At 37.3% G+C, this 26,160-nt stretch overlaps 1 protein-coding gene and 1 long non-coding RNA gene across 4 annotated transcripts; one reads left to right on the top strand and one right to left on the bottom strand.

Moving 5' to 3' along the window:
* Positions 1 to 2,765: 2,765 nt before the first annotated feature.
* LOC107802716 (uncharacterized) lies at positions 2,766 to 11,742 on the bottom strand. 3 transcript variants are annotated; one of them, XR_001651875.2, is made up of 3 exons: positions 10,353 to 11,742; positions 3,670 to 3,794; positions 2,766 to 3,085 (listed from the first exon to the last, which is right to left on the bottom strand). XR_001651875.2 is itself a non-coding variant. In XM_075219854.1 (2 exons), exon 1 carries the CDS (start codon positions 7,558 to 7,560, stop codon positions 6,775 to 6,777), a length of 786 nt encoding a protein of 261 aa, XP_075075955.1. In that variant the 5' UTR covers positions 7,561 to 11,742; the 3' UTR covers positions 2,766 to 3,085; positions 3,670 to 6,774. The 3 variants fall into 3 exon arrangements, 2 of the variants coding, with proteins under 2 accessions (XP_075075955.1, XP_075075956.1); XM_075219854.1 differs by having other exon boundaries at positions 3,670 to 11,742; XM_075219855.1 differs by having other exon boundaries at positions 2,766 to 3,041; positions 3,670 to 11,742.
* A 176-nt stretch (positions 11,743 to 11,918) lies between these two features.
* On the top strand, positions 11,919 to 19,386 carry LOC107802715 (uncharacterized). Its single transcript, XR_001651873.2, has 3 exons — positions 11,919 to 17,053; positions 17,154 to 17,275; positions 18,699 to 19,386. It is a non-coding gene; the product is annotated as an uncharacterized LOC107802715 (long non-coding RNA).
* The last annotated feature ends 6,774 nt before the right edge of the window (positions 19,387 to 26,160 follow it).

Raw genomic sequence — 26,160 nt, 5'->3', positions numbered from 1 at the left:
TTCAAATTGTATTCTGGATTTGGAAACAAATCCCTTAAAAAACTAAAAACAAAGATAGAAACAAATGAGGATTTCCAGATTTCATGGGGATTTTGTTAATTCATATGGTTTTCCAGTAAAGTCCAGTCCGTCAATTCCAATTAAGGTTCCGGTCACAGGTTCATCTGTTCGCTTAAAGATTTGTTGGGTGCTCTTTCCTTAATCAGTCTTTCAAAGAGGGTGGTGTAGTAGAGGTGCATCTCTCACACCTTCATATTATTTCATCTCATTTTTCTAGTTTGGTGAAAGATTTTTATTGATTTTGTATTCTGTTATGTTGGTGTTTGTATTTGTTGTCTTAGTTTCCTCATTTGGTTAAGTGCCTTAAGTCATGATAATGAATAGAATGAATTAATAAAGACGATTATCTTTCGTGCTTTGAAATCCGTGTGCAATTTGGTTAAACTAGATCTGATGTTAATGTGTGTATATGCTAGATTGTTTTTTGAGGAAATTCGTTTAAATTAATACACTGAGTCAACCGAGGTTTAATTTCTTATAATCATTTTGTTTGGTCTACTAAGATTGGATGCTTTGCCTCAGTTGAATGGGTTGTATTGGTTTAGCAGAACTTTTAATAATATTTGGCCACGAGCTTTGTCGTTAAATGAAAAAATGTTGGAGATTATTACTTTATTCTCTTAATTAGTCATAAGAGCATACTTAGGCCACCACACCCGGGTAGGCGAACCTTTAAGCACGTAATTAAATCATCACAACTACGGGTATGGTTCCCATGGCGTGGTTGTGATACTTAATCTCAAATTAGTTTTAAATATGAACATCCGTAGTTCACTTAGTTGAATGCTTTTCCTTTAATAAAATTGAGGTGTGCCATCCAATCACCTAGTCTATGGCCCTCACATCGATATCTTAACTAGTGTAGAAAATATCTTGAACTCTCGTAGTTTGTTTTAGGCATGTTTAATTAAATAAATTGTCATAGCTACGGGTACGGTTCCCGTGATGTAGTTGTGATGCTTAATTTCTAAATTCGGAGTACATTTATGTGACCCGCCCACAATTTAATCTTGTTGATAAAATAAACTTGTTGTGGATTTTGGGTACGGTTCCCGTGACATGATTCACAATGTGTAATCAAATAATTAGTGGTAAAACAATTGGATTACTAAAAGCGATTTAAAACGAATAAAATGCACATAGGTCTCAAGAATGAATTAAAATCAAATAAATAGGCCTATATTAACAGTTGAGCGATCGTACTAAAACCACGGAACTTGGGAATGCCTAAAACCTTCTTCCGGGTTAATAGAATTTCTTACCCGAATTTCTGTGTTTCGCGGACTATAAAACAGAGTCAAACTTCCTCGATTCGGGATTTAAACCGGTGACTTGGGACACATAAATCATCCCAAGTGGTGACTCTGAATTTTAAATAAAATAATCCCGTTTCGATTATCACTTAAATTGGAAAAACTCCCTTATACCCCTTCCAGGGGTAGAAAAAGGAGGTGTGACAACTGGTGATTGCACTGAATAGACATCACAGCTGCTCCAACTAGTCTATGTAATCATGGACCTTCCCACGCGATCACGTATAAGGAAGCTAGATCAGTGCACCAAAAAATTCCAGAAATTCTTTACGTCCAAAAATTGATCCATTAACCATCCAAAACTCACCCGAGGTCCTCAGGGCCTCAACCGAACATAACAACAAGTCCTTTAACATCATAAAAACTTAGTCGAGCCTTCAAATCACATCAAACAATGCTAAAATCATGAATCGCACATCGATTCAAGCCTAATAAACTTTGAACTTCTAATTTCTACATTTTGATGTTGAAACCTATCAAATCACGTACGATTGACCTCAAATTTGCACACAAGTCACAAATGATACCACAAACCTATTCCAACTCTCAGAATCCCAATCCGAGCCCGATAACTACAAAGTTCACTCTCTCCAAGATAAATCCATTAAAAATAAACCCCCTTAAAAACAGGATGCGAGCTTTATGAATGGTCTTTCTGCAAACCACAACCTCCCATATGCTCGAGACTTTTAATTTTAGGATGTGAGCCTCATAAAAGCCAGTTGCAATGCCGAGAGAACTTATGTATGTTACATATTTTGCTCTCTATGTAATGAGTGATAGAAATTCAAGCATACTGGGCTCAAATTTTCATCATGCTATCTCTACATAGACAAAAAAAGAGAGGAAAAAACAGAGTCAAAAGAACACGAGTTTACATAGTTATTAGTTAGAATGATTCAACTCAGTTATAGAGGAAGAGACTGTGAACTTACCTTAAAATTTGAGGCTTAAATCAGACTCTATAACTTTGAGTAAAACGATTTTTGGGCAGCTTATAAAATTATACATAAGGATGTGAAAAGTTGTAGTAATAATTTAGGCACTTAAATATTAGGACTTTTTAGTTTTCTAACGGTAAGGAATAGGAACTAGTGTAGTAATAAATAAATTCTCATAATTACAACAACATTTACTCTTATTATGAGATAAATAAAAAAAGTATATAAACAAGGCAAAAAAATTTAAATAAAATCCTTGGTCAATGCGAGGTGCCAAGTCACCTTTTCCATTTCGTCATATATATATATATATAAACTTACCCCTTTTATACTATATACCCCTCCTATAGAGATTATTACTTAATTACATTAGCATATATAATTTACTATTTATATACAATATAATATTATTTTTTTAGCAACCATACTACTAGGTTGGATGCCTAATGACTAATATATAAATAATAATTCAAAACTAGAATCCAATATTTACAATTTGTCCAAAGAACAAAGCTAAAGGATGTAAAGCTAAAGCTGGCTACACTATGAAACCTAACTATTACAAGTGATAAAATAGACAACTCCCAACATATGGTGATGAGTGTATCTATAAGCCAAGTGCAAAACCTCAATGTAGCACCTCCAAAGCTCTTACTAGGCACCAAGTTTTGCATTCCATAGGACAAGGCAAATGTAAATCTCCAAGCAACACCATCAGTTTCTGGGGCTGACCAAGCATCCAAGTAGCATGCATATGCAAACATCCAAACTCTGAACATCAATATACAATATGATAATAGTATGTCAATGGAACACATAGAGAAGTAGCCTTTCTTCTGAATCAAAGGATGAAACATGAACTATCAGTAGCAACATGTATGTAAGCAACATTCCTGCATTTTAAACAACCAATATGCACTGCAATAACACCTCCAGAATGGGCATGTTAACATGCCAATACCACTGGATAATGCCATTACAGTACACATATACACAATAGCAGACTACAAAGCTTTAAAACCATTGGATCCCAACTTAAGTTCACCATCTGAGGCTTCAGTAATGATAAGTTATAGAGCTATGAACCAATTGAATTCATATCCTGTAGTGAATACATAACTAGTAGACAATGCATGGGACATGTAATGACCTAAGGCTAAACCTGAAGACATGTTGTGCCCTTATATGATGAGAAATCCATTGTCTGCTTGCACAAATACTTCCATATACCTTTAGAACACCACCAGAATGAGCATGATAATATACTAATACCAGTGGAAAGCATCCTAACAGCATACAGAATGCCACTATAACAAAACAACAAGCAAGAAAAGGCATTAAGACAAATAACATACTCATCAATCAGGAGCTCTTCTTTTAGCAATCCTAACCCTAAGATTAGGAGTTTGTGACTTATCAAGATTTATTAGTCTCCTCCCTGTACTTGGAAGTTCAGAGAAAGAGTGAAACTGGATTATACCTGCAAAAGAAAACACAAGGTTAGATAAAAAGTCTGCTACAATATTTCCCTCCCTTAGTACATGTTGTAATAGCACATTAAAGTGCTCCTTCATCTATTGTATCCTCTTCACTTCAGCTATAAAACACCATGGTGGATCCCATTTTCCTTCAATCCCAATGAATTGGTTTCCAATATGAGAGGGTGCAGCTCATGAGCTACACAATATGCTAAGCCTTCTTCAATTACCTTAGCCTCAACAACAATATTTGTTGTGTCCTCCAGTTGCTTTGCTCGTGCATATGCCAAATCACCTTCACTATCCCTCACATAGAAGCCTATAGAACTAGGTCCTAGATTACCTCTTGAAACTCTATCAATATTGCACTATACCATCCTTTATAAGGCAGCTGCCAATTCACCCTTCTAGTCACCAACTCTAGCTTGTATCCTTCAAAGAACTTGATCATGTCTGGCAAAAGATAGGGAATACCAGGAAGCCAATTATACCTTGTCTTTGCTAAGAAGTGTAAGGTCTTGTTGATCTCATTAATCACTCTAGTAACAGATACTGAGCCACCATTTCTATTTGTATTTCTCATCTTCCAAAGCTCTCAAGTGACAATAGCTGGCACAACTTGATATAATGGCTTAAGTTTTGGGCAGCATGCAGCATTCCACCACTCTCTAATAACTTGATGCACCTATACTAGCTGAAAATTAAGCCTTGCAGCATTCATAAATGTCCTCTAAACTCTAGTAACAGTATGGCCTAACAGGAACAAATGATCAAATGATTCCTCTTGTGGAGCTTGGCAACACCAACACCTAGACATATATATCATTAGTATCCAATTTGTATATCCATAGCCTACAAAGAAAGAAAGAGATCTTGAAAGGTAGAACTTTAATCCATATATGCTTGAATTCCTGATTAATGTTTGCCCTATGTCTCACTAGTTTCCATGCACTACTGACTATGAACTTTCCTGAGGTTGTAGGTCTCCACCAAGGCTTGTCCCAGTAACCTCCAGTCTCTTCAAACGGCACCTGCTGTATAATATGTTCTACAGTATCCTCAAGAAAGGATTTTTCAACTATCTGCTCATTCCAATCATCTCATTGCCTCAAGTCTGCCACTTCTTGTAAGTCCTCATTGATGTGAAAATCAGGTGGCACTACATGATATAAAGCTCCTAACCCAATCTAGTTTTTCTGCCAAACATTTGCAGTACCACACTTCATCTCCCACCAAATCTTATGCTCCACCTCTTGCCTAGCATTTAGCATTTGCCTCCAAACATGAGAACCTTGCCTAAATTATACCATTGTTGGTATCTTTTTCTTGCAATATTTGTTCCACATAAATTTTGACCACAATGACTTTGTGGTCCTAAATCTCCACCACAACTTTGCAAACAGTGCCCTAGATACATCAAACAAGGATCTGAATCCTAACCCTCCTTCCTCCTTTGGGAGACAAAGCTTCTGCCATGAGGACCAATGTCTACTCCTCCCTCATTCCTTATTGCTCCAGAAGAACCTTGCACTTAACTTATGCAAGTGTTCCACTATGTTTTTAGGAGGAACCAGAACTGAAAGTAAGTGCATTGGCATGCTTTGAAGCACACTACTGATCAGTGTAGCCTTGCCTCTATAAGATAACAACTTTCCTTTCCATAAGTGCAGCTTGGCCTTTACCTTCTTTACTAGATCATCATAGTAGTCTTTTCTTCTCCTGGTATAGAATATTGAACACCCTAAGTGGATGAAAGGGAATTCACCCTTAGAAAATCCAGTAATATCGCTAATTGTTTGAACCAAAGTAGTTGCCACATTAGAGTGCATATAAGAGGAATTCTTTGCCTTGTTGATGAGCTGGTCGAAGATCTTCTCATATCCATACAACACTGCCATGTTATTCTTCAATGAATCTGGATGAGCTGAGGCGAAGATAATTGTGTCATCGATATATGCAAGATGGTTCAATTGATCAGTCCACTTTATCATTCCAAAACCCCTAAAAGAATTGTCATCAAACAATTTGTTCAATGATATAGACAACACTTCTACTGACAGTATGAATAATGCAGGAGATAATAGATCTCCTTGCTTTACCCCTCTAGTAGACTGAAAGAAGCCTGAAGATTGGCCATTTACCAAGATTGAGTACCATTTATTTGACAACAAATTCCATATCATGATGATAAAATGTTCAGCAAATGCCATCTGCCTTAACATATGAAGTAAGTATTTCCAAGATACCCTATTATATGCTTTAGCCATGTCTAATTTAATCACTACATTGGCAAACTTGCCCTTTAACCTGATATTAGTAATAATCTCCTGAGTGAGGAGTATGTTTTCAAAAAGACTTGTTCATTTCACAAAGCCAGACTGGTTGGAGGATATCAAAGAAGGCAAGAACTTTTCCAGTCTATCATGTCCGACTCAAGACATCACATTGTTGATGAAATTGTTCAAGATTATGGGTCTCAAATATGAGAAAGTCTAAACCATAGGCTTTTATGGAAGTAACACAAGGTTAGTGTGTGTGATAGATTTAGGCAGTGGTGCTCCCCCAAAGAAGTGCAATACTATGTTATGAATATCAATACCAATGATGTCCCAACATACTTGATAGAAAGTACCAGTTAATCCATTAGGAACACTAGCACTCTCCCCACTAAGTTCAAACACAACAACCTTGACTTCTTCAAGAGTAGGATATCTACATAATTCCAGATTCTGCTCTATATTCACCATAGCAGGCACATTTTCTAGTAGAGTGAAGTCAGTATGATTAGCTTCTTTCATGAATTGCCTCTGGTAGTTCCACAGTAGCAGCTATATCATCTTGGCTTTCAACCCAGACTCCATCCCCTTTTTATATTCTTTTCAATTGCAGCTTCTGTCTCTTGCCATTAACATGATTGTGGAAGAATCTTGTATTCCTATCTCCTTCAGCAAACCATGTCATCCCAGCCTTCTTCTTCCAGTATTACTCTTCTATGATTAAGTATCTTTTCAATTCAGCTTGTGCTTTTTGAAGCACTATTCTATTCTCAACTGTAGGTTCTTCTTCAAAAAGCATCTCCTTCACCTTTACAATATATTCCCCAATAGCAAGTTGTTTAAATATGTCTCTATATATCTCTTTGATCCATTTAAATAGTGCAATCTTTACCCTCTTTAGCTTTTGCTTGAACATGAGATATGGATCTCCAATAAAGTCAGCAATCCAGTTTTGCCTAGCCACTTCCTTAAATGCTTCATGTTTGTTCCACAAGTTCAGGAATTTAAAAGGCTTAATGAAGTTAGCAGCTTGTTCACCACAACTCATGAATTGAGGGGCATAATCTGATCCAGTCCATATTAGATATTCAACATCAATGGTAGAGAATAGATTCTGGAATGGTAACTTCACAAACACTCTATCAAGCCTCTTAAAGATACACTCAACATTTGGTTTACTATTCCATAAGGTGAATGGACTTCCTTTGTAGCCTAAATCAAACACCCCACAAGAGTTCGCACAAAAGGCAAAGTCTTCATAGTCAGGAGGGTGAACTGGTCGTCCCCCAATATTCTCATCTTCATGTAGCACAACATTGAAATCACCAACAACAACCCAAGGCAACTCCATATCACTTGCAATATAATATAGATTATCCCACAATTCCAGCCTCTCAAATGAAGAACATTTAGCATATACAAAAGTAAACATGATGTATTGGCCAATATCTTGATGATACAGTTTGATAATCACCTGTTGTTCAGTATCCATCACTAATTCCTACACTACAGTAGCATCAAAGAAAAGCCAAATCTTCCCATTAATGTTATACATAGCAGCATCCATATTAAGTCTTCTTCTGTATCTTTGAATATGTCTTGAGTTCTGAAAAGGTTCTATCAAAGCAACCACAAAGAATCCATGTTCCCTATGCATATTAATCACTCTTTGAAAGGCCTGTTGAGTTTTAACAGATCTTATGTTCCATATCAAGGTCTTGACCATCATTTGGTAACTGAGACTGCCCTCTCGGGCATAATTCTTATAGGTTGAGGTACTTCTTGAACTTGACCATTCTTCTTGACCTTCTTACCACTTCTGCCTGCAACTCTTGGTGATAAGTCTGAATCTCTAGCAACTGCCTTGAAATTTCCTACAGTATATTCACCTTCTCCCTCTTTCTCAATCTCACCTTATTCTACCTCTACATCCTGAAGGTCCATAGGTGCCACATTGTGAGTGATAATGTCATGTAGTATTTGGTTAGGTGACTTCAATGGGACATTAATTTGAAGCTGCAAAGGCTGCCTAGTTCCTAAGGCACAGACCATCAGCAATGCATCGATTGCACCTGAAGCCTTAGGAATAATGTCCTGCTCATTGACACCCTAGTCACCTCCTTCAACCCCTGGTTATGTTGTTCCATTGCTCCAAAAGTATCCCACATCACCTTGAAATTCAATTCATAGACTGAACACAGATTAGGGTTTATTATAGCAGTAGACCACTGTGGTTTGATCACAAGTTTTAACCCTAGTTTCATGCATCCTAGGGTTTACTGTAGCATGTGAATCTACTATGCCATGCTTCTTTGCATGATCATTGCTGTGAGAATTGTTTAACTCCATCTCCTCAACTTCTTTCACCCCATGATGTGCATCTATTGCTTGTTGCATCAGTTGTTCCAATTCCCTTTGAGCTACCACCATTTGTTGTTCCTGTGATATCAACTGCCCTTGAAGAGCCTCCCATCGTGTGTGAAGGAACTTCTTGACAAGAATGGTTAGTTATCACATTAAGTACCTCTTTAGTAGTTCCAAACCTTGTTTGAACCCAATCCATAGTTCTTTCCTTTTGCGTGTCTACCCCAATTCCAAATGCATTAGGATTAGAGTTAGGGATGATTTCTTTAGCCGCTACAGTAGAACTCCCATTTCCTTTAGGATTTGGACTGGAATGTGGCACATTCTCCTGTTGCTTCTTCTCTTTGTCCTTGTTGGATTCATTTACCAGTTGTTACTTCTCCTTTTCTTTAACAGTGTTATCTCTTTTGCCATCCGTAATTTGTAAAATGGGTTGCTTAATCTCTTCAACCTCAAGAGCATCTAACTTGTTTTTTATAGTAACTGTTTCAGCATTGTTCTTCCCTTTGACATTGCCAACTCCTTGTTCTTTTGCAGCTTCAATTATATGGCTTATACTATCCTTTTGATACCTATTCTTTCTTCTTTGCATCCACTCCTGCTTGCAGTGTTTGCAATTGGTTTCCCTACTACTTTTCCATGTGTGAGGACCTTAGTTGATGCAGCTGTAGTACCAACTATCTCCTTCCCAATACTTTGATTTTCAAATAGCTACTTCATACTTCTTATGCAACTCAGGATGAATCACCCAACAATCAACTTCATTGTGACCTTGTTTCTTACAAGTCTTACAATATTTTGGAAGATAATCATACTTGATTTTAATACATTTAGATTCTTTCGGCCCAGTTTTATCCTCTTCTTCAACCATTTTAATTCTTTGAGGAAATTTAGCAATCAAATTCACCTCCACTTTCACCTTTGCACAACTAGGTCTAGTACCATTTTGTGATGCTAAATCAACATGTAAAGGATTACCTACTGCTCTTGCTAATGAAAACATGAATTCCTTACCAAAGAAGTTAGGTGACAACTCTGGAAAACTAATCCAAGCAAAAGTAATAGGAGTCTCCTCTTCAGGCTTCCACCAAGGGTTCCACTTCGCACATCTCATCTGCCACATCTCTCCTTGGGCTTTTAGGTAGAAGGCAGACTTAGAAAGTAGATGAACATAATCTTCCATCAATGATAGCCTGATAAAAACATGATTATCTTCAGTAAGGCCAATTGAGCATGCTCCTTTAAGTTCACATTGAATTGGAATCACCTTACGTAGCTCTTGTATCACTGGCTTCCCGTATGAAAATTTTCCCAAGACTACGAGTTGCAAGCGTTGTTTCACGATTTATTGCTTCACTTCTGACTTCTTCCTCTAATTTACAGGCTCCCTATAAAGATATTCTACTAGTTTTATGGGCACGAGGGGTGGGGTTTGCATGAGGGCATTTAATAAACTTGGTTGTAGTAATTTTGCGTAGTTTGTGGGTAGATTAGGGTTTGTAGAGGTCATATGTGGGTGTGGGGATGGTAAGGACGACTGACCAGCCTCAAGAGGAGGCTGGCTAGTGGCCAGAGCAGCCATTAAAGGCTTCATGAGAGCTTCGAGATCAGTGGTCTCCTAGTCGTCGCCTTATCGCCAGAGCTTGGTTACAATATAATATATTAGACTCCAATTTTACCTATATTTTCTCTATTCTTCTTCCCCAAATTCAACCCTCTTCAAACCTTTTAACAAACCATACCTTTTTCAAACTTCACCATCAACCTGAACTAGTTAGTTTTAATCAGCATCCATTTTTTTTAAAAAATATAGCAATAACAGAAAACAAAAAACAAAAAAAATGAAAAGAATGAACGAACAAGCCTAGAAAAGAAATAGAACTAGTCATTGTTATTGTAGATTTTGAGGAGCAAAATTACCATATCTCATGCGAAAAAGTTTCAATATTCTCCGTCTTCTCTACCTTAGAGTGAGAAGTATTGTTTCCATCATATCTCAACCCCTTGTACCCAGATCATGATAAAAACATCGGAATCCAAACTATAGAACATGAGCAAGATCAGCTGCACCACTGTACCAACAAACCCAAAGACTCCATTTATGACAACTGATTTCCTGACCAAGTAAGTTTTCAAGACAAACTCATTCCCAATGCATTCTTTGACACCATGGATTTTAAAGCTGACTCTCTTCGTAAACTAAGCTTTGATGACGAACAAGACAACCCACTACATCTTCCCCATTTCATTGCTATCACTACGAATGATAAAACTCGTTTATACCAACTATAACAACAGACAGTCGTCATTAAACTACTTGGACCCAAAGTAGAGTATAATTACCTTAAAAATAAACTAACCGCCCTTTGGCAACTAGCAGAACCCCCTCAATATTATTGACTTAGGTTACGAATATTACCTTATCAAACTTTTCCATAAAGACAACTATAAAAAATTCTTACAACAAGGGCCATGGTTCATTGGCTCCCAATACCTTTCAATCCGCCAATGGAAACCAAAGTTTACCCAGCAACAGCTTACCTCAATTTTTCCACTATTTGGATCCGACTCCAAGAACTACCTACTGAATATTACGACCTACAAATCTTACAGAAGATTGGAAATATAATAAAAATCCTCCTCAAAATAAATAGATGTACCATTAATGCAAGCAAAGGAAGATACGCACGACAATGCCTCCTAGCTTCTTTAGGCAAACCTTTGCCCATTGAAATCCTCCTAGGCGCCCATTTACAGTAGATTCATTATAAAGATGCCACTCTAATTTGTAAAACTTGTGGTTTTATTGGACAACACTCTACTTTATTCCACCTCCTATCGCCAAGAACAACCATCATCTCCAAAAGCTACGCCCCATCCCAATACATCACCTTTACCAACGGCTGACGCAAGCCCTTGGCAAACAGTTACTTACCCCTAAAACACTTGTAAATAATTATCCTCTTCTAAACTTACCACTAACACTTTACCACATATTCATACACCATCTATAAACAACCCAAAAAATATTAAAAACACCCTACCTACTATCCATTATGACAGTGTTATTCCCATTACTAATAGATTTATTTTCCCTATTACTGCCAATTCAGAAGATAATCATTCCCCTACCCTACTTTCCATACCTGATATTACTACTACACGTTCCCATAATAATGCACCTACCCTACTTCCCCCTTTAGACCTAAGATTTGAAGTCCCAATACTGCTCATTACATCCCCTCAGCCACAACTAAATCTCGGCGCCCACAAATTCCACTAAAAACGTCGACCTCGCCTATTAACGGCGTCACTCCCTAACCCTATTCCCAACTAATGACTCTCTATACTACTAACTCTGTTAAATCTACTCTCATTTCACCCTCTAATGATTCCCACACTCCTCATCCCTAACACTATTAGGGCACACATATTTCGATTTCCAATCAACTTATGACCGTGTAAAAAATAAAAGACTACTCTCTTCCAATACCCCTCACTCACCCCTACCCAGACAAGAGCTGACATTAGCCCTTCTTCGTCTTCTCCTCCACACTATCATCAACTAACCACTTGTCTATGCCTTCTACCTCAGAAACTGCCAAATGTCCTTCTTACATACACACTCTCACATATCCCACACCTTTCCCCACAACATCTACCACTGTCACAACTACTCCTCCTATCGACTCAGTAGGCACTCATGTATCTTCAACCATGGATCTTAGTGCCTTAATTTTGGTTGTATTTCCACTGCCAGCCGAAGATGCACCTCCCAATCAAATACTGCCATTATTTCCATTACCCACCCCTCCCTCTCCCTCTCTATAAAACACACCACCACCACACTTACTACGACTCACCTATACAATTCATCTACTTCCCTAACTTTCTCTCCACTTCATCATCATGCATCGCAACTACCCACTACGCTACCAACACAATCGGGGATGCAGGATCATTAGCAACATCAACATTAACAACTATGATCTTCCACCACTCTCCATGGTGCCATATCCACAGAACCACCAACCTCACTATCCTCAATTACCCCTACCCGCTCATCCTCACTCTCTATCCAGTCATCAACATGTAACCACATCCTCTACCGCAAAAATTAGTTCTTAGAACTTGCCTCTCCTCCAGCAATAAACATCTACACTTCTCAACAACAACGAACTACTAATAACATTTATCCAGAACAGAATCCCAGATTACTTGCAACAGGATCATGTCATGACACATCTCCATCTCCAAGATATCAGAGCACTCGAGATGCGCACTCAGATCACGCATGCATAGGAACAGACTCAACAACTCCAGCAGCATCAACATCAATGGCCTACACATCCACCTCCCACATACTAGCCCTACTTCAATAACCTGCCACAGCACCCTCAGGAAATTCCACTACCTCCTTTTCCCGATGAGGAACAACTAAATCCTCTGCCACCGATACTGCCAGAAATACCACCTCCTACCGCACTACCACTACCAAAGATTCCTCCCCTTGATGATGAAGCACCACCACAAAACACTGTAGAGATGTTCATGAAGAATTTGAACCTGGTAGATTATATGAGCATCTCCATGCTAGAAAATATAGAAAAAAATACTTGATTCTTCTTCCATAGACTCTGCACAAGGCTTCTTTCACTATCCGCTTTGACCCCTTCTTTGTGGACTAGAATTATGTGATTGTCCTTATCCTTACGCTATCAGACATGCCGCTCGAGCAGCCCATGCTGAACCCTTACCATCTCACCATGCATTTGGAGGGAGATCATCCCCTACCAATAATAATCCAATGAAGATCTTACTTTGGAATTTTTGTGGGGCCAACGGCCTAGAGTTTCGACACCATCTCTGCTTCTTGCTTGATTAGAATAACCCTACGATCCTCTGCCTCACAAACCGCGCATGGAAGATCACACTTCTTTGCTCAACGAATTCCACTTCACTGACCTTCTCCGGGTTGCTACCCAGGGTTACATCGGGGGAATCTGTATCTCATGGCGTGTTGATGAGCTGATAATCTTATCTACTCATTGTTACTAGATAGGAAGTCCACGCTTCCATCCAGGTATCATCTTTTCCCACAAAGTGGTTTTTATCCTTATCTATGCAAGTACTTCATATACTGCTCGTCAAATTTTATGGAATAACCTTGAACAATTTGCACACTCGCACACTCATGCATGGCTACTATGTCATGACTTCAATGAAGTGACTACAAATGCACACAAATTTGGAGGCAACTCTACTAATACTACTCATGCTACTGCCTTCACTAACTATTTGAATAATACCAATATGCTAGATCTTGTCTTCACAGGCTCTCGTTTTACTTGGTCCAACAAACAAAAAAAATCATATTTTAACTTAATTCTAGAATTCGATAAATATTTTGCTAACCAGAATGGCTCCATTGTTCCCCGACTCTACCGCACTACATCTTCCCCGTACATATTCAGACACTGCCGCTTGTTGCTTAATCTCACTAAGGAAACCATTAAACCACCCCCTCATTGCCGCTTAGAAACCATGTGGTTCAACCACCCAGACTTTCCTAACGTAGTTGCTAATAACTGGGCTGATAATCATGATTACTTCTTCGGTCTTAACAATTTTACTAATCATATAAAATATTGAAATAAGCATACTTTTGGTAACATCTATTATAAGAAAAACATTACCTTGCCTCGATTAGATAGCTTACAAAAAATGGATCTTACTACTAAAAATAATTTTCACTATAACCTTGAAAATAGAATTCTTGTAGATTTTAATGCCACTCTAAGAATTGAAGAAGATTTTCAGGAAACTTAAGCCCATATACAGTGGCTTAATGATGGCGATGCTAACACTAGTTTTTCCACCTATCCACTATGCAATGTCGTCGTCGCAATCGTATCCATGTTCTCTCATATACGGCGGGCAATTGGTCCTTTGATCCCAATACTATCCGCTCTATATTTATTCAATATTTTATCCATATTTACACTACCCAACTACCTCACTGGTCCGTTATCCCAGTCACTCTTAACGCATTCCACCTTTCCCTAGTGGCTATACAATCTTTACATGTCCGCTTCTTCAATCCAAAATTCACCATGCCATTAATTCTTTTAAGCGTCATAAAAAACATGGTCCAGATGGTCTTCACCTCATTTGTTTTTTCAAAAATATTGGGATCAACACAAAATGCTACTCCCTTTGTTTCAGTTTAGATGAGTAGTTTGACTCGGTACGGAGTTTAATAAAAAAAGAAGACTTTTGAAACTTGTGGTCTTAAAAGCTTAAGGGGTAAAGCTTTGTTGGGGCCATGACATTTGTATGGTTATAAAAGTTTCTCATTAAGGGTAAAATGAGTAAAATGAAGAGTTTAAGGTTGAATTATTTCCAAATTTAGAAATATATCATTCATTTTTGGAACACACTAAAAAGGAAAGTACTTTATCTAATTTGAAATAGAGGGAGTATTACTTAAATTTGCACAAATTCTTTTAACACTGGCACAATCCCTTCAGACCTTAACCAAAAACCCTTCGGAAATTACTCAGTATGGACCAATTCGGCTATGTAACATCATCTACAAGACCATCACTAAAATACTGGCTAATCGTATTAGGTCATTTCTCCCCACTCTAATCGCTCCCACACAATGTAGTTTTGTTCTGGGTAGACGTGCAGTTTTTAATGCCATTATTGTTCAGGAGGCTTTATATTCCTTTCATAAATCCAAAGGCAAGTTAGGCAAAGTGTTGCTTAAAATCGATCTTAAAAAAACATTTAACCGCCTCGAATGGTCATTTATTTGCTACTCCCTACAAAAACTCAACTTTCCCCCTTCGATTATTAAACTTATTATGTCCTGTATTACAACCTCTTCAATTCTATACATGTCAATGGAAAGCATATTCCTTACTTTCACCCATCGTGCAAGATACGTCAAGACGACCCCCTCTCTCCCTATCTTTTTATTATTTGCAAGAAAATTTTTTCTCAACTCATCTAGGAAGCAACACTCTCAGATTGTCTATCTCCCACTCCTCTTTGCCGATGATCTCATTCTTTTCTCAAAATCAGATCTTCCCAGTGCCCATTCAATTATCCATTATTTCACCAATTAAGTGCCCAATCGGATCAACAACTAAATTTTCACAAATCAAAACTTATTTTCTCAAATAATGTACCCCAAAATCAACAACACCTACTTGCCTCTCTTTTAAACATTCGACCCCCTTCTTTATTTGGTAAATACTTAGGGTTTCCCCTCACAAACTTATACCCCAAATCTTCTGACTACCAATATATTCTTTATTACATGAACAATCGACTTCAAGGATGGAAGACTAAATTCCTTTCTCTCACAGGGAGAACCACCTTTATTTAATCAGTTCTCAACTCCATTTCCACTTACGCTATGCAAAATCACATTCTACCATCTAAGACACTCCTCCATATTGAGCACATCCAACGAATCTTTCTCTAGGTCTCTATACCCACACATCACAAAATCCACCTACTCCCTTGGGATGCGGGATGCAATTACCAAACCCAAATCCTAGGGTGGATTGGGGCTTCCCCAAGCCCACACCAAAGGCATCGCTGTGCTTGCTTGCCTTGCATGGTGTTTGTCTACCTTACCAAACCTTTTATGGGTTCAAACTCTCTCTGCCCAATATTGTACCACTCATTGCACTCCTCCTTCGCCTCTTAAATTCACTACTAAACCATCTGACTCACATATATGAAAAAGTCTCAGTAAAGCTGTTCCCTTTGCCAAAACTGTTCATCAGCAACATTAGCTTATAGACCGACAACTGGATATTTCCTAATTTTTCCCTTCGTTCTTTAATTCAAGTACCACTCATTGCCTATGAACACCAACTCATACTTAATTTCATTCTAACACTATCCTCTTCTTATGACCTCTCCTTGCTTTCCTTTGATGTACAAACAAATATCTAACGTCTCATTCACAACACTCTCATCCATCCACAATCTGGCAAACAGGACACTCACTGTTGGCACCCATCCCATAATGGTACTTTCTTTACAACCACTACTTACTCTTTATATATTCAACTTTACTCGCTACCCTCTCCTCCCTTTCCTGATCATTGGGTTCGGAAACAAACACCCTTAACAAAATTAAACATTTCCTTTGGCTTCTCTTGCACTGTCTGTTACTAACCAACTAACTCGTTTTCCATCTAATGATCCTTCCTCACGGCCACATGTTCCATATGTGGCCATCCAGAAGAAGTCATTCCACATCTATTTCTATATTGCTCTTCGGCAGCCCACATCTGGCAACACTACAATATCTCTACCTCGCCTGCCCAATAATCCCTTCAGCACCACCTCAACTGGATCCGCAACCAGTGCCCACCACAGGTTATTCGTATGTTGGCCCCCACCTTTCCATCCTCACTCCTTTTATACTTTGGCATATTTGGCTCACTCGCAACCATAACCTTTTTCACCACTCTACCACTCCATTTATCCCAATATCATTTCCCCCTAAGCCATTGAATTCACTCATTTCGCTGCCAAATCCACCATAAAGCTTCTTCACATGATGCTTCTGGTCTACTGGCAACCTCCTCTACAAGGTCAGTTCAAAACTCAATATTAATGGTGCAGTTGACTATACTACCTCCCGTGGAGGTATTAGGGGAGTTTTTCGTGACTCATCTACTACCTTGGTGGCAGGCTACTCCACGCCATTGCATCATACTACTATTTTGCAAGCAGAACTGCTTGGTCTCTACCATGGATTACGTATAGCACTCAACAACCACTACAAGCCACTTATTGCAGAAACTGATTCACAGGTACTTACTACCCTACTCTCCACTAATAATCCTAAATACTCATATTTGTTTGATGCATGCATGTTGCTGCTACTTGACTTGGGATCGCATATAGTCCAACATACATTCAGGGAGGGAATTAGAGTGGTGGACGTTTTGTCTTCTTTTGGCAAAGACAACACAATGGCTCATCCCCAATAACTTATGTTTTTGAACACCATCACCTTTAATCTATTGCACTTACTTTTAGACTCTCAGGGGCATTGTAACTCTTCGTTTGCTCCCAATATGTACTAGTTTCTTTTTGTATCAATAAAATGCTTGTTTAAGCAACAAAAAAAGAAAAAGAAATAGACAAATGTAGTTTGCATATAGACACTGCAAGCTGCTTTATCTAGGGCATTTAGATTGGTAGCATTAAAAGATCATGCTTGTTTTAATCTCCATACGAGTATTTAATGGATTGATTTTGTGGTCTTAATCTTTATTATGGTTGAATTTTCATACTTGTTGTATCTAAAGGTGCTCTTCTCTAAATAATGATGCTAGAGCGTTTATTAAGCTAAGGCATGGAGTTTTGTTGGGTTAGTTATCTTGAAACAGTGAGAAAATGGCAATTATAAAATTTCTCCATTGACAGCCATTAAAAATTTTTGAAGCTTTGAATTTGAAAATTTGGTTTTGTAAAATTATTATTTATTTGGATTTGGTGTTGCTGCAAATGATTGAAAATATTCTTTGAAGCTTATATCTCAACTTTGATAGAAATTGGTGGAGATTCAAGTTGATTTTGGTTGAAATTTCATAATAAAACTCGAAGAAAAAGACATAATTAAATTGTATATTGTCTGTATATTGGGTGTATATATGACTTACAAAATGTATACAACTAATATAGTTGTACACAAGTTCAATATAAATTGTACTTTTTATTGGATTCTGTATAAAAAAATTCAACTTGTATATAGATTGAAGTTTTTGACCGAATTCTATATAATAAAAAATTGTATTCAAGTTGTATATAAATTATAGCTTTTGACTGAATTTGTATATATTCTGTAAAAAACTTTAGTTGCTTTATGTAAATAGGAAAACCTGACTAAAATAGGTAAATAGGTTTAATATTTAGTATATATACAAAAACAATCGCATTTGTAATATGGATACTTAATATGTACAACCCAAACAAATAGTTTACCGTAAATATAGTCCAATAAAAATTTTACATCTAGAATAGCCAAATTGCTTAAAATAAGTATTGTCTCTTTCAATATTACTTTTAAATGTTTTAATTTTACTTTTGCATTTCTCAATGTTGAGAACACCTATTCCTTATGTACTTTAAGTATTTGTTTTTTACACTAAAGTGTTAGATTTCGAATTTTAATGATGACTAAAAATAAAAGTCAAAGACTCTCTACTAATATCACTACTACTTATGCAGGTCAACTTCCAAAGCACAACATGGGAAGTTCCTAAAATCAATGCACCAGAATAGGAAAGCAACCAAAGAAGGTACAATAGCAGAGGCAGACAATTTTCTTATAAACATCCCTCCGTCAAAAGCGTACATCAAGGAAATAAGGAAGAAAAGGAAATCAATCAACTATGCAAGACCTACAAAATACTCAAATTAAGAGATTGGAAGGAAGACTGCAAGATGGAAAGCTTTAGAGTCCAAGACTGTCAAGGAAGATCTAACATATTGATTGAATTTGAATCTATCCCTGTTTCATACGCTGGATTCAAAAGGCAACCCTTGGGTCCTACTCTTAGAACACACTGCCTCAAAAAGAAAATCATAATCAACAATTTTCCAAATCTCAGAGAAAGAATAGACAGCCTCATCAAGAACTATATAAAAAGAGAATAAAAGATGTGGAAGATCATGCATCTTTCATACAAGTTTTCACTCTTTCTACCTTTTAGAAAAACCAATGTATTTCTAACTTTACTAGTGTCCCAATAGATAGAGAGAAAAAGAAAGCAAGGGAAAGATTGTATCACAATTTCATATAGTAACTCCTTAGTGGTAAACATGAGAAAAACCACACTCTTATTTGTAATTGTTCGATAGAAGAACTAAGAGAACTCTTGTGACTAAAGGATACTGGATGTTGGTGCTACATCGATACACGAACTAGTACAAAAATCTCTGTCTCTCATGTCTTTGTCTTTACATTTTGTTATATTTATTTGCTGAACTAACTATTGTTTGCAGAATCTGAATAGTCAACTAAGAATAAAGTTAGTCGACTAAAGAATTTTTACAAATCACCCCTCCCCCCTTTTATATTTTCAATTGGTATCAGAGCAAGTCTCACATTCGGAGGAAAACGTTTGCTTAACCACAAAGTGAGTAAAGATCATGGGAAAAAACACTGTTGTGGTAACACCTCCTTTTTTACCACCTGAGAGGAAATATAAGGGAGTTTTTCCAATTAAAGTGACATTATTCGAAATGAGATTATTTAATTTATCAGAGTCGCCACTTGGAATAGTTTATTTGGTGTCCCAAGTCACTGGTTTATTTTAAATCCCAAATCGAGGAAGTTTCGACTTTATTTTAAAAGTCTGCAAACCAGAAATTCTAGATAAGGAATTCTGTTAATCCAGGAGAAGATGTTAGGCATTCCTGGGTTCCGTGGTTCTAGCACGGTCGCTTAGTGATTATTACTTGGCTTAAGTTGTCTAATAACTTATTTTAGGACCTATGCGCATTTACCTTTTACCGCTTTTAATCACTTGAATTATTCGTAATTAAAGAATTGAGTTACGCGTACGTATACTAATTTCCTTTGGCGCGTCAAAAATTATGTCACGCGAACGTGTCCACAATTAATAACGCTTTGTTTATTTATTAAGAAAGTTTGATTGAAGTTGCGTGAACGCATCCCTCGAGTTACTTTTTTAGAATTAAATTCGCAATTATATTACGCGAACGTATACATAATCACAATAATAGTCTAAGTCGAGCCTAAAGCGAACTACGATTATTTATTAATAACAACATTTATGAGGGACATGGAGAGTTTAATTGATGACATACCTCAATTTCTACATGGATTAACTCTTGAATTAATTTCATGAGGGCCATGGGTTAAGGGGTTTTATGGCACACCTCAAATTAATTTTAGCTAAGGGAGATTATTTAAATAAGGCTAAGATCCTAATTGAGGTTTAAACTAGAATTTCTTAACTTAAAGCCAAGATTTTGGATTACTGTGAGCGGCTATTTTGGGCCAAGACATCCACATTGGACTAAACCCAGGAAAAACTCAACTTTGAAAAAAGCTGGACTTGGGCTCCAGACTTGGGCCCATTGGAACGAAAGTTTCAGGGGTCTTGCTTTTTTTTTTGGGTTTTAACTAAGTTTTTGCTCACATTAGGCTTCAGGCAGGCCCAAATACTATATGTGTTCAAGTTGGGCATATCTACCTTTACAGTTAATTAAATCTGTCTATTTATAACCAAAGCATTTCAATTTATTGCTTAAGTAAAGAATTCAGGACATTAAAGATCAAAACGAATTTCTAATCTCAAAAGTTAATCAATGATTTACAAAATAAAAGAAGCATAAACTTATATCATGAAAAACAAGAAGCCTAGATTTTGGGCTTAGGTCCCAGGCCCAAAGGCCTAGGTCCAGATTCCTTTCGTGGGTCAATATTTAATTGGGCCTCAAGTTCAGCCCCAGTTGATCCAAAGATAGCCCCTTTTACCCTTACGGATTGGGGCTCTCAACCCTAGCCCATTGTACCACCACAATTATGAATACTCTTATTGATAATTCATACAAAATGAAAGTCTTACTTATTACAGCACTTCATACAGAATCAAATTTTCTAAGAAAAATCTATGAATATGCATGATATCCTATTAAGTACATAGAGTACTCTTCTAATTGCTAATATGCTATAATTCTCGTTTCATTAATGAACCAGTGGACACCTGCCTCTTTTGGACATTGTTTATCCATCAAAGTTGGGTCTCTCACATAAACAAACTAGATTTCAGCAGGTTTAAACAATAGAAATTTTAGACTCTTAGCCTTGGAACCTGCTGATTTGGTCAACTAGTGACCCAAATCTGTAGGTATTAGCTAGTAGTTTGCAAATAAATCCCAAATTACCTCAAAACAAACATCAATCAGAAAGAGAACAAGAGCAAAAATGAGTCAAACACAGCTGCTACCAACAACAAACTTTCAATTCTTAGCCCTTTAACCTACTGATTTGGCCAACTAGTGGCCAAACTCACAGATTACAGCTCATAGTTAGCAAACCAATCTCAGGTGACATCAAGTAAACCTTAAGTTATGCATTTAAATAGAAGAAAAGAAAGGAGAAGACATGACTCTAATGAACAAGAATCCAGAATCAGCATTGTCCAAACAGAGTATTTAGCTAGAGAGCATCTTTAAACAAGGTCATTTTTTAGAATGATGACTTCTAAACATCCATGTGTTAACTCAACTTGTTCATACCAAATAACTTCAAGTTTTAAGCTCACATAATAACAAATAGCTGGGATACACATCAATGCAGTCATAAACTAACATGAAAAGAACAACCATTCATCACAGGTAACTTGCAGTTTTTGATCCCATATCATTTTAACAAACTCATTACATGAAGAAAAGTTGAGTTCAATACCTTGAACAAACAACAACGAGAACCAGTGAGTGCTAAGATAGGAAAAAACTGGTTGAAGAACTTGAAAGAAGAAAGGAGCAACAGTAGAAATTAAGCAGCCCAACAACCAAATGAATTTCAGAGTTTCAAACCAAAGACCAAACACTTGAAGCCAGAAATCCCAAGTAATTAATCCTAGAATACTCTATATTTCAATCCATTTTCTAGCTTATGAACCAAAGAGGAATTTTTTTTTGGAAAATCTTTCTAAGGTTTTCTAAAATCTGGAAAGGGAACTTTTTTGCAGAGATAATGCCTAATGATTGCTAAAAAATGATCCTCTTTTATCAGAGTGAGTGAGCCTATATATATAGGCTGACTTTGGAGGGTATCTTTTAGGCATATTCCTTATCCTAGGGAATAAATAGTACTGTTCTTTTTACAGTCCTTAGTACAGTTGTCCTATATTTCAGCATCTTTTTTATAACAGCTAGGACAGTTGTACATTTCTAGGAAGTTTTTGATTTTTTAGCCTAAGTAAAAATCCATTTTTACCCTTTAAATTACCACTTATTTCAGTTTTTATCCTAAATGTTTAGGTTCAGTTGAGTCCCTAAAGTTCCTATTGATTTTCAAATCAAGACAAACAAAACAAACCTGGACAAAATCAGAAATTCAAATCAAAAGACCTGAGGGAGTCAAGTGACTGTAATCCTGAACCTAACCTAAATTAACCAATAAACAGAAATGCCTATCTAAATAAACCTAAAAATTGAAGCTAACAACTAATACACTTAATAGTAAATTCAAAAAATAAAAAAAATGCAAAGAAGACCTAGAATTCAACCTATCAGCTTTAAATTTAAGCAATTAGAGCAACAAATGACCTAAATAGCTTGTTGATTTACTCAAAAATAAAACTGATTACAAAATAAAATCATGGAGGCAAAACCGAGTAGGCATCAAACAAACCCTAATTAAACTAAAATCATGCAATTTGAGTATTGAAATGCAAACATGCTTTAATTAATCAAGAACAACTAAGCAACTAAGCAATCTTGAAGAAAAGAAAATTCTAAACCTAAACATGCGGTTAATCAGAAATGAACATGAAGAGGGAAAATCAGAGAGAACAATTCTCAAAAAATCTAAACATTAACCTAAATAAACCTGAACCTAAGCAACTTGAATTTCTAATGGTGAGATTTTAAAACATGTTTCAGCTATTCTAACAAGATAGATGCCAGAAATCAAACTAATAAATTAAAAAAAAAGGAAAAAAAGAAGATAAATCTAAATCATGTGTCTAAGACAAGAACTCTGAACATGCAGAGGAAAAGAAAAAAGAACAAACAAAAGCAAACATGAGAGTGAAAAGAATTACTTAAACTTGTTTTTTAAAAGAACAGACCAACTATGACCTTTGACTAAACTTCCTCAAGGTAACGTGAACTTGAACTAACATTAGTCGACTGTTATCAACAAGAAACAGTCGACTAATGAAAGTTTAGGGTTCAACCAACCAAACAGAGACCGAAAATCAGAAGGGGGAATAGCTAGGATTCAAGGAATCTTTGATTCAAGATTCGAAGGAATCGACGGGGATTTTTGGGAAATTGAGGGTAGGGTAGTGGTGAGGGGAGGTTGAGGACCATATGGTATGAATTTGGGGCTTTTTTGGCGATTTAGGATTTTTGACTTTGAATCTCGGATTTGAGATTCGAAGCGCTTGAAGGTGATTCAAAGGGATTGGTTTGGAGATTTGTAAAGAGGAGGTGAAGGGGAGTCTGGGGTGTTGATTTGGGGCCATTTGGTACACCGGAACCGCCGTGAGGCGATTTTCGATGGGTGGTTTATGGCGGAGGTGGCGGGGAATATGAAGGCGACTAAGGTTCGTTCTTGAGAGAGAGGAGAGACTGAATGAGGGGTCTTTTGGGGGGTAGGGGGTCTCGTTCAGACAATTATATGTAAAACGAAGGGTCAGTTCCAGGCTGTTGGATCATAATGGTCCAATGGTCGTGATGAGATCAGGGGCGAATAATGTCGTTTGGTAATATGGGGGGACGTGGACACGGTAAGGCTATTTGGGCCTGGAGTGTGGGGCAGATCTTGGGTATAAATTGGGCTGGTTTGGGTGGTAAAGTTAGTCCAATTCCAAAACAAGATCCAATCCTCTTTTATTCCTCTTCTTTTCTCTTTTCTTTTCTTTTTTTAATTTAATTAGAAATCCCTAAAAATAAAATCCTAAATTATCAAAAATTATAAAATTAAACCAACTATCTAATTATAAAAATTATAAACATCACTTAATTTTAAATTAAAAGAGAAAATCAATAAATTAAAAATTAAATGATAAAAAATGTAAAATGAGCTATTTTTGTGATTTTCAAATTTCTATAAAACAAATAATTACTGATTAATCCTAAAAATGTAAAACAAATCCTAAATGCAATGCATGGTATTTTTCATGATTTAAATAAAACTTAAACATGCACAAAATGCAAACAATTAAATAAAAATTCCTAAAACAAAAAATCTATTTTCTTGGATTCATTAGGAGTATTTCATATAGGGCAAAAATCACATGCTCACAGCTGCCCCTCTTTGCTTGGAAATACGACGGGTTTTCGGGCAAAGATAAGATGAGCAATTATGATGGATTTTTTCCCGTATGAAACTCTATGAGAAGCATCTTATGAAAAAGCCTGACCGAACCTTACTTCGGAGGTTGCCTACATATCCTTGGCTATAAAGGAATCAGGTCAGTGTAGTTCTGGAAGTTTTAGTAGCTGAGACTACCGAAAAGTTGTGATTTCACTGTTGTTGCTGCTGTTTCTGCTTGATGAGCTCCTTATTACACCGAAATAAAAGATGAAAATCTAAACCAGCTAAGCCTATCAACTACGAGTTACAAGATTCCTATCTATAAACCTTCTGAAGCTTGATCTTGAGTGTTGGATGGTTCTTCCTGCAGACTCTGATCTAAATCTTGATGCTCGTTAGCTGCAACCACTGGTTCATTCTTCTTCAGCTTTCGGATCAAGGTGGGACATGCAAAGCTTGTGACTTCAATCAAATTTTGAGTAGTCCGCATCTTTTCTCCGCTTCTACACTCAAAGTTCAACTTCTTTTCTTGTTTCTTTTTTTCTTTTATTTGTGTTGAGACTTCTTCTTTTGGTCACCTCAAACCTTGTGCCTCATGGTAAAAACCTGTTCAGGCACCAAAGCAAGCAAACGAATGAAATTTTCTGCCCCAGTTTTCACTAGGAAAATTTCGTGAGTTATAATAAAATCTAAGCTATTTCTTTATTGAAAGCAATAAAATCGGGATTGTGTATCCTTGGGAAAAAGAGATTGGGGAGTGGAGCCCTATATCTATAATGAAATCAACTACGAATTGGGGGCCCTAAATTGGAAAGATTGCCAGGTATGCTGGAAAAATGGTCGGGTTATGCTGGAAAGGTAGGAAGGTTCTCGGGTTTTGCCGGGAAGGTCCACGAGTTATGCTAGGGAAGGTCATCGGGTTATGCTGGAAAAGAAAAAAGTCCTTGGGTTATGCCGGGAAAGGTCACCGGGTTATGCCGGAAAAGAAAAAGGTCCTCGGGTTATGCCGGGGAGGTCCACGAGTTATGCTGTGAGAGTCATCGGGTTATGCCGGAAAAAGGAAAGGTCCTCGGGTTATGCCGAGGAGGTCCATGGGTTATGCTGGGAAAGTCATCGGGTTATGCCGGAAAAGAAAAAGGTCCTCGGGTTATGCCGGGAGAGTCATCAGGTTATGCCGAAAAAGAAAAAGGTCCTCGGGTTATGCCAGGGAGGTCCACGGGTTATGCCGGGAGAGTCATCGGGTTATGCCGAAAAAAAAAAGAAAGGTCCTCGGGTTATTCCGGGGAGGTCCACGGGTTATGCCGAGAAAGTCATCGGATTATGCCGGAAAAGAAAAAGGTCCACGGGTTATGCCGGAAAAGAAAAAGGTCCACGGGTTATGCCGGAAAAGTCATCGGGTTATGCCGGAAAAGAAAAAAGTCCTCGGACTATGCCGGAAAAGAAAAAGGTCCTTAGGTTATGCCGGGGATCAACTAGGGAGTGGAACCCCATAATGGAAAAGACTACCAGGTTTAGCTAGGAGTGACTAGGGAATGGGACCCTATGTTGGAAGAACGTAGCTAGAGATTGGGGACCCTAGGTTACCATGATTTTGGAATTTTTCTTCTTCTTGTTTTCATTTCACTTTTAATACTTTATTCAAGAGAATACATGAAGAGTTTGAAAGGG

The sequence above is a fragment of the Nicotiana tabacum genome, chromosome 8 (assembly GCF_000715075.1).
Source record: "Nicotiana tabacum cultivar K326 chromosome 8, ASM71507v2, whole genome shotgun sequence".
NCBI classification, from domain to species: domain Eukaryota; kingdom Viridiplantae; phylum Streptophyta; class Magnoliopsida; order Solanales; family Solanaceae; genus Nicotiana; species Nicotiana tabacum.
The sequence above is the reverse complement of the archived record's forward strand: the minus strand, read 5'-3'. Positions and strand labels throughout refer to the sequence as shown.

Bases quoted from the DNA above. Each gene is read 5' to 3' on its own strand.
- LOC107802716 (XM_075219854.1), bottom strand. From the start codon at position 7,560: ATGGATACTGAACAACAGGTGATTATCAAACTGTATCATCAAGATATT.